Source organism: Cervus canadensis, chromosome 8 (assembly GCF_019320065.1).
Source record: "Cervus canadensis isolate Bull #8, Minnesota chromosome 8, ASM1932006v1, whole genome shotgun sequence".
NCBI lineage: Eukaryota > Metazoa > Chordata > Mammalia > Artiodactyla > Cervidae > Cervus > Cervus canadensis.
In genome coordinates, this window is record NC_057393.1 from 14,345,958 (window position 1) to 14,358,019 (window position 12,062).

The 12,062-nt window shown below is 43.9% G+C and overlaps 1 protein-coding gene across 2 annotated transcripts in view; it reads left to right on the top strand.

Annotated features, from left to right (window-relative positions):
• The first annotated feature begins 919 nt into the window (after positions 1–919).
• The window catches only part of SHTN1 (shootin 1), a 101,333-nt gene continuing 90,190 nt past the window's right edge, over positions 920–12,062 (top strand). For both annotated transcript variants that reach the window (XM_043475338.1, XM_043475339.1), the window contains exon 1: positions 920–1,053. In XM_043475338.1, the coding sequence (XP_043331273.1) occupies positions 996–1,053 (58 nt within the window). In that variant the 5' untranslated portion in view covers positions 920–995. The remainder of the gene's footprint in view (positions 1,054–12,062) is intronic.

Here is a 12,062-nt window from a genome sequence, read left to right on the forward strand (position 1 = left end):
TACCCTGAAGAGATCTTTCCACCACAGACCACATAATTTGCAGGGCCTGGCGATCCGCGGGCTGCAGGGTTCAGTTGTGACCATTTCTCAAACCGAATGCAGCTGGAGGACGCTAGCCCAGGAGCCAGGAGCAGTTAACTAATTTACCACGCCCTCCCTGGCTCACTGTGTACCTTACCCGTCTGGTCTGTTTCAATATCTGTACGCTTTGCAAGGTCCCAAACGTACAACACAGCCTGCCCCTGGGAGAAGCGGGGCGGGGGACCCTAGGTTGGTCCACACGGAGCCCCCACCACCAGGGTCCACTATGCAAGAACTGGCTAAGAATCTGGGTGTTTATTAGCTCATTACGTCTCGCTATCTACATTATCGGCAGCTCGTGGGGAGAGGCCTTTGACAGCGTTCAAAGTGGGCTTCTCATAGACGCTGCAGACCCAGGGCAGGCTTTCTCCAGAACACGCTCCTGGCCCGGGGTGGGGGTGGGGGTCCAAAAGGAGGGTGCAGGCGGACAAGGGGGATGCAGGCGGAGACGGGGGTGCAGGAACCAGCCAGCGCCACCTCAACGCAGGGCCCGCGCACGCCCTCCCGCCCGCGCATCCTGCGGCGCGGGCCTGGGCTGCGGAGGAAGCCGAGCGTCGGCGGCCGCCGCGGGCTAGCACGGTGGACGGTCCCATGATCACCGAGGGTGCCTCCGGCGTCCCCACCCCTCCCCGCTGCCCCCGGGGCTGCCGGCCTGTCTCCGCCCCCCTCCCCGCCTCTCCGCCGGCCGGCAGGTAAAGCCGCCGAGGCCGCGGAGTAGGTGCGCTGGGATGATCTCACCCGCGCGCCCCGCGCCTGCAGGAGGAGGAGGAGGAGGAGGAGCGGGAGCAAATCCAACTTCCGGGTAGCGAAGCCGCCCGCCAGCGGCATCTTGCTTTTTTCTTCCCCCTCTACACCCCCGCTGCACCCCCTCTCCTCTCCCTCCTTTCCTTTTATTCCCGGCCCCACCTGCCAAAATGAACAGCTCGGAAGAGGAGAAGCAGCTGCAGCTCATCTCCAGCCTGAAGGAGCAAGGTAGGCGGGCGCGTAGCCGCCAGGTGCGGGCGGCCGCGGCCCGTGGGCGGGGACGGCTCCCGGGCGCCGGGTGTGGAGCGGGTGGAAGCTGGGCGGGAGGGGGCTCAGCGGCCACCGTCACCCCCAGTAGCTCCGTCACCCCGGAGAGAGGCGTCCGCCGCGCCCCGCGCGCTTGGGCGAGCCCCGGGACAGAGGGTTAACGTGCCTGTGCCCCGGAGGGTCGCGCCGGGCCGTGCGGGAAGCGCTTCCCCGTTAGTGGCTTTAGCTGGAGATGGGGGTTTAGGGGAAGGGACGGGGGTTCGGCACGGACACGGTCCCACGGTCCCCACCGTGCCACGCGGGAGAGGCGAGTGGGGCTGGTTGTCGTGGAGAGGGCGCGGTGTGGGCAGCTCCGCTGGCCTGGCTCCCCGGCCCCGGCCCCACCCTTGCACATTGGCGCTGGGAGGCCTGCCGCGCGGTTTGACAGCCTTTCTCCAGCTTTTCATTCTGGTTTGGCCTAGTTCCTCTTTCCTTCCCCAGCTGGGATTTGCAGGCCACGGTGTGCTTTAGCGCTTCCCATTTCTAGCAGTGGATTCGCCAGTGAGGCGGCACTCTGATGGTGGAGGGCTTTCTTGATTTAGGACTTGGCTCTGGTTCGCAGAAAAGCCAGGCCTTGTAACCTGCATTTCTACACTGCCGGGTAACTAGATGCAGAACTATTTTAATATCCTAGTAAGTAACAGTTTTAGTCAGTCATTTTCATCGCTTCACCACACCTCTGAACAAAGCCAAATTAAGATCGCAAGTGAACCGAACACCTTTTCAACTTAAAATGATTATGTCCCTGACCAAAGGTGGCCTGAGAATACAGGTCAAGAAAGAGAGGAACCATACAAATTTAGGAAGTAAAAATGTGTGGGAATATACTTTTTTTTCTGAATAACTTACTGACACGACCAGGTTGTGGAAGGGGCCCTGCTTTGTGGTGAATCCTGGTATTTAGTCCCAGCTTTTTCACTTCTCTTGACTCAACTCACCAACTCTGTGAACTTGGGAGAGTCACTTCTCTTTTATGGATCTTATGGTTAATCAAGCCTTACTTGACTACAGGCAAGAGCTAAACCAGATGATGTCACGAGATCTGTCCAATGCTAAGACCTGTTGCTCCCTGAGACCACAAACAAGCTGTTCATAGGGTAAATGGATCCCTCTTGGGTCCACATTCCTGAAAACAAATCTCATCATGACTGTTTAGTAACTGGGTGACCTTGGGGAAATTAGTTCAGTCGCTCAGTCATGTCCGACTCTGCGACCCCATGGACTGCAGCACGCCAGGCTTCCCTGTCCATTGCCAACTCCCTGAGTTTGCTCAAACTCATGTCCATCGAGTCGGTGATGCCATCCAACCATCTTCTGTCGTCCCCTTCTCCTCCTGCCTTCAATCTTTCCCTACATCAGGATCCTTTCCACTGAGTCAGTTCTTCACATTAGTTGGCCAAAGTATTGGAGCTTCAGCATCAGTCCTTCCAATGAATATTCAGGACTGATTTCCTTTAGGATTGACTGGTTTGATCTCCTTGCAGTCCAAGGGACTCTCAAGAGTCTTTTCCAACACCACAGTTCAAAAGCATCAATTCTTCAGTGCTCAGCATTCTTTATAGTCCAAGTCTCACATCCATACATGACTACTGAAAAAGCCACAGCTTTGACTAGATGGACCTTTGTTGGCAAAGTAATGTCTCTGCTTTTTAATATGCTGTCTAGGTTGGTCATAGCTTTTCTTCCAAGGAGCAAGTGTCTTCTAATTTCATGGTGGCAGTCACCGTGTGCAGTGATTTTGGAGCCCAAGAAAATAAAGTCTGTCACTGTTATCATTGTTTCCATTGCAGAAGTTATTTAACCTCTCCACAACACATTTCTCTGTGGTATCCAGCATCTGGAAAGTGCTGGATACATGTTAATGGCTTTTGCCTTCCTAGTACCTTCAGCTCCCATCCTTGATTAGTCTAGTGGGTGGGCACAATGCCTTCATCTGGAATTTCTCAAGTGTTTTAGTGAGGGGCTGGATTTTATTAGTATTTTATTGCTAATAATACCACCCCCCACCAACATAAGGGGTTCTTTATAGCTCAGTGGTAAAGAGTCCACCTGCAGTGTAGGAGATGCAGGAGACGTGGGTTTGATTTCTGGGTCGAGAAGATCCCCCCGAGGAGGAAATTGCAACCCTTTCCAGTGTTCTGGCCTGGGAAATCCCATGGACAGAGGAGCCTGGCATGCTACAGTCCATAGAGTCGTAAAGAGTCGGACATGATTGAGCAACTGAACACGCACGTGCACCACCAACATACTTGTCTCAATTCATATTCTAGACTGTTGAAACTTTTATTAACAATGGTATCTGTCAGCGGATAGCAGATCTTTTGTTGAAAGGTCAGTTTTCAAATAATGTTAAAATTTAAAATTTCACTTCTTTTTATTCTATATATAATTTCAAGAGTAATTTAACAATACACATAATCCACAAGTTATTTATATTTGATTTTGGGACACATCTCTATCTCTGTGTTGGATTTGAGAGCTGAGGAAAAGGAATGATTCTTAAGTTTCTGGTTCTTTTTCCAATTATATTGGGAAATCTGTGCATTGTATTTTTAGAGGATATATTTCTTCAATTAAGGCACGTCAGAGAGGGTAGAACAGCTGGACTTTGAAATTTGTGTTTCTTAAAGGATATTGAGTCTGGTTACACAAATATTGGGATTTCTTTTACAGCCCACAGTATAATTTTTATACGCTTCAAAATGGGGGTGTTTATTTGTCAGTGGACAAAGAGTTGGGCATGAACTGAGTAACTTAACATCACCCCACCATAGATTTCGATAGCAATTGACTTGTTTCAAGAGTATTTTGTTGCTGTTGAACCTACAGAACTAACTTGGGAAGCTAGGGATTTGAGGTGGAAAAACAGGCATCTAGGTGTTTGGACTCTTACCAATATTGTGATCAGTTTTGTAAGCTGATGTATGTGATTTATTTTTGAAAGTAAACAGTACTTTTTACTGCCTGTTAACATTTTGAATAATTCCACTACCTCTCATTAGTGTGAACAAGAACCATTATTGATTAAAAGCTTTTTTTTTTTAATGCTGAGTAAACATATTAATTTACTCCTTTGACAAATACCATGTACCTATCACATGTACTAGGCACTGGGAGAGAAGATTGTGAACCAGACAGACAAGTTTAATGTCTAGTAGACAGTCATTAATCAAATAATTATATAGATCAGTTTGTACAATTAAAAGTTTGTTGTTCTAGGATAGATTTTTAGACCTGTTTTGTTGGCTTAGAGGGCATATACACATAAAGTTTTGCTAGACATTGCAGAAATGCCCCCTTGCCCACCTCAAATGGCTGTACCAGTTCACATTCCCCTTAGCAGTGTCCATTTTCCAACGCGTTGGTCAACAATGACCAATGTAGTCTTTGTTGACGTCTTGACAGTTAGTTTAATTTTTGCCTATCTGATGAACAAAAATGGTAAACCTTTAAAAATGTGTTTGATCTGGTTATTAGTGAGGTTTGAAATCTTTTTTACATGTTTATTGACCATTTAGGTTTCATCATATCATTCCTTCCCTTGTGTTTTAAGTCTGAAATTTGCACCCGTTCTTCAGGAGGGTGTTCAGAAAGAAAGTTCTCATCCACTATGAATGGCAGAGCTGACAGCAGCCTTCCCTAATGTGAAGCCTTTAGTGGTGTGGTGAATAAGGTTGCTTTTGACAAAAGTTGTGAAATGTAATGACGGAGTCTGTCATAATATGAACAATCTCTAATTTATACTTACCATTCCCTAAGCTCTATGTCTTATAAATCACACCCTCTTCTGAATTACTTCAAAACATTGTATGTTCTCTTCTAGTGAATGGTATAATTAGCTATATTATGTCTTTCTAGAAAGTTATATTATGTCCCTTTAAAAAAAATTAGCCAGTGTGCGATTGCTTATGTTCAAGCAGATGTTGAGGTAATGAGGTAATTCTCCTTTTGTCTTTTGGGGGACTTTATTTATTTATTTTTTGGACTGATTGGCATCTTTAATGCACTGAGAAATGGCAACTTGGGATACTATTTCCAATGCATATTTCCTAGCTTACTAAAGTGGACATTTTTCTTACAAAACATGTTACAATTTGCTCCCCTTCCAGAATTCTGCTGGGAAATGATAGACTTAGCTCAGCATTTGTTTAAGGTACATGATTTTCTTTGTATTTCATTCAGCCCACATGCACTGAATATTCATAGCCAGGCACTGTGCTAGGCATCAGAGATGCAAAATACCTTGTCCCTGCTCGTTGAGTTCCTAGTCTAGAGATGGTGGCCTCATTTGGGTCATGTATTTAAAATCCTCTGGCCAAGGAAGAGCGGGGCATCTTGATTGGCAGCCTCCACAAAGACCAAAGGTTTGGAATAGTCCAAAATAGAATGATGTGCCACTACCAGAAGAGGGACGTGCAGGCTGGGCAGACACAAACAGCAGATGTCCACTAAACTGTCACCATCATAATGCCATATCATTTGGATCTTGCGGAGGAATTTTGTAGAGAATGACTGCCACTTAGTAAAACTGATGTTCTGACATAAGACCACCACCAACAAATAAATAAAAATTATGGGCTAGTCTTGGACTAACGCTTTTAAATGGCAAGATAACTGGTTTTAAGGCAGGATAACCTTTCACCTTGAGAGCTGGTATCATTTTCTCCAAAATTATTGAGCCACCGCTCAAAGTTTAGATGGAAATTTAGTCAAGCTTATTCTTAAGGCTGAGATAGTAATTAAAAGAGGCTTCTTCCAGTGTTCCTTTGCTTCTAGGCTAGAAAGTAGCTAGAGAATTATTTTGACAAAGGGACTGAAGCTGTTGTCTTCAGTCGCCACAATTACCATATTAGTGTGCAAAACTGAAGCATTGTCAATCTTGGATCCATACAAAGTCAGTCCCTAGAAAGCTGTTTGGGACTAACTGGTTGCCTTGGTGTCAAGTGCAAACTTGACTTTATACCACTTTTCTAAGTGTGGTCCAGGGGCCAACTGTGTCTGAAATAGCCAGGGAATATATGTACTTACTGAGTTGTCTGTGAAAAGGCTGGTAAATTTATTTTTCTTCATCTGGTTACATTTTTATAAGATTTATTTTTAAACTTTTTGCTTTTACAACAAAGTATAGATTGAGGAAAGTCTGCAAAATAAAAATGAGCATCTCAGTGAATTACTTTTAAAGAGCAAATATGTTTCTAACAACACTTAGAACATTTCCAGAAGCCCCTCATAACCCCTCCAAACACGATCAGCTTCCTCTAACCAAAGATATTCAATACCACCAAACATAAGTTTTGCAAGTTTCCGAAATTTACAGAAGTGGAAACATACAGTATGTATTGCTTGCTTCTGTCTTCTTTTACTCATTATGTGTATGATATTTATTAATATTGTTGCATATAGTTGTAGTTCATTTGTTTGCGTTGTGCTCAGTTGCTCAGTCCTGTCTGACTTTTTGTGACCCCATGGACTGTAGCCCGCCAGGCTCCTCTGTCTATGAGATTTCCCAGGCAAGAATACTGGAGTGGGCTGCCATTTCTTCCTCCAGTGGATCTTCCTGACCCAGGGATTGAGCCACGTCACCCATGTCCTGTGCATTGACAGGCAGATTCTTTACCATTTGAGCCACCTGGGAAGCCTGTGAACAGGCTCCACAAAATGGAAAAGGCAAGGAGATGGATTTTCCCCCCGAGCTTCTAGAAGGAACATAGCTCTGCTGACACGTGGATTTTAGCTCAGTGAAACCTATTTTGCACTTCTGGTCTCCAGAATCCTAAGATAGATTGCTCATCCACTGTATGAATAAGCCAAAAAAATTTTTTTTAAGCTAATATACTAGAGATCAGGGGTCAACAGACTCTTTCTATAAATGACAGAGATAAATATTTTAGGCTTTGTGGGGCATATGATTTTTTGTAAATCAGAGTATTTATTGAAAAGGCATTTTCCTAAAGTTTTTGAGCCACTGCTGAAGAGACCTCAGTTGGGTTACTTGTGTTGATATGGACATTCAGCATGGCCTGAAGAACTACATGGTCCAGTCAGAATTTCACTGTTCAGTTCAGTTGTTCAGTCATGTCCAACTCTTTGCGACCCCATGGAATGCAGCACACCAGGCTTCCCTGTCTATCACTAACTCCCAGAGATTGTGCAGACTCATGTCGATCGAGTCAGTGATGCCATCCAACCATCTCATCCTCTGTTGTCCCCTTCTCCTCCTGCCTTCAGTCTTTCCCAGCATCAGGGTCTTTTCCAATGAGTTAGTTCTTTGCATCAGGTGGCAAAAGTATTGGAGTTTTAGCTTTAGCATCAGTCCTTTCAATGAATATTCAAGACTGATTTCCTTTAGGATGGACTGGTTTGATCTCCTTGCCGTCCAAGGGACTCTCAAGAGTCTTCTCCAACACCACAGTTCAAAAACGTCATTTCTTCACCACTCAGTTTTCTTTATGGTCCAACTCTCACATCCATACATGACTACTGGAAAAACCAAAGCTTTGACTTGACGGACCTTTATTGGCAAAGTAATGTCTTTGCTTTTTCATATGCTGTCTAGGTTGATCATAGCTTTTCTTCCAAGGAACAAGCATCTTTGACTTCATGACTGCAGTCACCATCTGTGGTGATTTGGAGCCCAAGAAAATAAAGTCCGTCGCTGTTTCCGTTGTTTCCCCATCTATTTGCCATGAAGTGATGGGGCCAGATGCCATGATCTTCATTTTTTAAATGTTGAGTTTTAAACCAGCTTTTTCACTCTTCTCTTTCACTTTCATCAAGAGGCTCTTTAGTTCCTCTTTGCTTTCTGCCATTACAGGGGTGTCATCTGCATATTTGAGGTTATTGATATTTCTCCTGGCAGTCTTAATTCCAGCTTGTGCTTTATCCAGTCCGGCATTTTGCATGATGTGTAGTCTGCATATAAGTTAAATAAGCAGGGTGACAATATACAGCCTTGACGTACTCCTTTCCCAATTTGGAACCAGGCCATTGTTCCATGTCTTGTTCTGACTGTTGCTTTTTGACCTGCATACAGATTTCTCAGGAGACAGGTAAGGTGGTCTGGTATTCCCATCTTAACTCTGCAGTTAGGTAGATCAGTCTTACCTTTTTGTTGTTGTTGTTGTTAGATGTAAGAGTAAACATATGCTTATAGAAGAAAAAAAGCATATGGACTGAAAAGTACAATTACCTACTCCTTCTAACTCATTGTTTCCCAGTCTTTATTATATTCTCCAAAGGAGTCTTTTTTTTTTTTTTTGGTGGGAGTGGGGTTTCCAGGTGGCACAGGGGTTAAGAATCCACCTTCTTGTGCAGGAGACGCAAGAGACACAGGTTCTATCCCTGGTTCAGGAAGATCCCCTGGAGGAGGAAATGGCAGTCCACTTCAGTATTCTTGCCTGGGAAATCCCATGAACAGAGGAGCCTGGCGGGCTGCAGCCCAAGGGCTCACAGAGTTGAACATGACTAAGCATTCACTCAGGATCATATGTATGTACCTCTAATAAGAGTTATACTTCATCTGTAATCCTCTCCTAAGAACTTGTAGTCCAAGTCAATTGAGGACAACATCCCACGTTAAGGAACGTCCTACAAAATATCTGATCAATGGTCCTCAAAACGGTCAAAATTATCGAAAACAAGGAAAGTCTGCGAAATTCGTCACAGCCTAGATTCTCAGTGGATATGAGTTTGAGCAGACTCTGGGAGAGGTCAAGGAAGCCTGGTGTGCTGCAGGCCATGAGATTGCAGAGTCTGACATGACGGAGCAACTGAACAACAGCAGGATGTGCCTAAGGAGACATGACAACTAAATATGTTGTGGCATCTGAGTGCTCCTGGGACAAAAGTGGAGCGCTAGATAACAACTAAGGAAATAAGGTATGGACTTTAGTTCATAATAGTGTGTCAGTATTCGTCCATTAATTGAAAGAAAAGTAACACAATAATGTAAGATGTTAATAATAGGAGAAACTGAGTGTAAGGTATATGGGAGGTCTACTATGTGGGCAGTTTTGCTATGGATCTAAAGTTTATAAAATCAAAATTTATTAAAAACAGTAATGCTCACATCCTTGTACACATATAGCTGTAAGTGCAGCTGTAGGAAGAATTCTCAGGAGTGGAACTGTTAAATCCCCAAAGTCTGTGTATTTTAAACTTTGTTGTGCTGTAGATTTTATTCAGAGCTGTTAAGACAGCCAAGCTTCGCTTTAAAACGTGGAAGGAACACTGCTTTTGGTTTTCTCTGCTTCTCATGCTGGCTAAGCATTTTATTTCATTTATTTTTTTTAAATTGAAATATCTAAGTATTGTAAACATTAAAACATGAGTTTTGAAATTTTTGTATGATACAGTGGACAGTAATACATTAGGATCCTTTTAGTTACTTGATTCTATCTCAGATCCTGTATGGTGTAATTCAGGGTGTGATTCTGAGACTGATACACACACATACATACACACACACATATATGTATATGTATTTGTTGTTTTTTTACATAAGACTTTGGGGAGCAGTTTTAGATTATAGAAAAAATGGAACAGAAAGTACAGAGAATTCCCGCATAATCCCTTATCTCCCCCCACTTTTTTCTATCATTATCATTTTATATTAGTGTAGTACAGATAATTGTACTACAGAACTGTACTACAGTTCTTAGAATCGATGAGCCAGTATTGATACATTATTATTAACTAAAGTCCATAGTTTGCATTAGGGTTTATTTTTTTATGTTGCACATTCTACGGATTTAGACAAATGTATGACATGTACCCATCATAACATTTATCAAACAGAATAATTTCACTGCTCCAAAAACTTCCTCTGTTCTACCTGTTCATTCCTCTTACGTCACCCTGGAAATCCTGGCAGCCAGCCATCTTTTTACTGGCTCCGTCAGTTTTGCTTTTTCCGTCCTGTTATATATTTGAAATTGTACAGAATGTAGCATTTTCCGATTGGCTTCTTCCACTTAGCAATGTGCCTGTAGGCTTCCTATGTGTCTTTTGTGCTTGAAAGCTCATTTATTTCTCTTTATCACTGAATAATACCCCATTGTATGGGTGTACCATTGTCAGTTTCTCCATTCACTTGTTGATGAGCATGATGTTTGCTTCTGAGTTCTGGCAGTTATGAATAAAGCGGCTGTAAACATTCATGTGGTGGTGAGGTAGGGGGAAGGGAAGAGTCCTGGTATAGGGTCTCCGTGTTTCGGTGAGCTACGCCCCAGGCTGTGACTTTCATAAGTGCTTCTAGTTTTAGTTTACCCTGTCGGTGAGACAAGACTACAAAGGGTTGGAAGTGGTTATTACAGTCTCTTCAATCTGTTAGGCTCTGATAAAAGAATTTCCCTTGAGGGAAGGCCTTGTTAAGAAGAGCAGAAGGCTCTGGGCGTATTTCATCATGGATACTTTTCCTGTCCCCTGCCAAAACCAGTAGGGAATTTTTCTCAGTATTCACTGTGAGGTCCTGGTAGCATACCTGGAGGTAGAACTCACAGAAGTGTCAGGGCTTCCTAACACTGGCCCTCACCTGGAGTTTTTAACTTTCAAACTTGTTGCAACTGAACCTCTAGCAGTTTGTCAGTTACAGTTTGATTTTTCTTCCCCTGGCTTGGCCCAGGAGGGGATTTTGTACCTTGGTTGCTTCTCCACTAGGCTGTGATCCTCTGTATCTCCCTGAGTGTATCTCTGATTTTTAGAGTAGCAGTTTGCCCCGTGTCTTCGGTTCTCTCATGGATCTAAGAAGAGTTGTTGATTTTGCTTATTCAGCTGTTTTTGTTGTTGTGAGAACCACAGTGTCAGCTTATAAGCTCCTTAAATGCCAGACCAGAAACCAGGCTAATAAATGTACTTTAAAGTTGCCCAGTTTCCTTCCTTTTTGGTGGTTAAGTTGAAGTCCTTAATATAGTTTATTGAGATTACTTCTTAAGCACCATTAAATCCTTAGCGCTGTACTGTGTGTTCTATCAGGTAAAGATTGAATTTCAGGTTTGCTGTGACTTCTTTTCAGACATGAAATGTCTCACCTTTGCTTTTGATTAGGTTTTCCAGCAGTGTTTTCCCTGGCTCTTCTAATGCTTTCATTGACAACTGAGGTATAAATGACTTCTCTTTCTATTCTGCCTTTAAGAGCAAGACCTATTGGGATGTGTGGAGAAGGGAATAATGTCCTAATTGAACATTATCTCTTTTGACTCATGTCCTTATACCCCATTAGTAAGAGATGTTTCAAGGCTCCGTGGGTTTCAGAGATGCAGACTCAACAGATGAGAGTATATATTAGATGATCTCATGAGGCAGTGTTTTGTTTTTTTCCTTTTGGTTTTATCTGATGGCTTTTTAAAGCTTCATTTTTCTAAAGTATCTTGTTGTAACATATGATGCAAGAGGCCCTTTTAGTTTGAGGAGGAAAGTATGTGCTCTTGCATAAGTTGTTCATGTAAAGACCTAGGTCCGTTCGTCCTTCTTCCTGAATTTAGCACACATTTATCAAGTGCCTGATAGCTCAGGTGGTAGAGAATCTGCCTGCAGTGCAGGAGACCCTGGTTCGATTCCTGGGTCGGCAAGCTGCTGGAGAAGGGATAGGCTACCCTCTCCAGTATTCTTGGGCTTCCCTTATGGCTCAGCTGGTAAAGAATCCGCCCGCAATGCGGGAGACCTGGGTTTGATCCCTGGGTTGGGAAGATCCCCTGGAGAAGGGAAAGGCTACCCACTCCGGTATTCTGGCCTGGAGAATTCCAGGAACTGTATGGTCCATGGGGTCACAAAGAGTCGGATACAACTGAGTGACTTTCACTCACTCACTTATCAAGTGCCTACTCTATGTCAGGCATTGTGCTAGAAGAGGGCACAATGGATGGATAAAGACACAGTCTTCACTCCAGAGGATTATTTCTTGTCTAGTGCTTGGGCTTCCCTGGTGGCTCAGA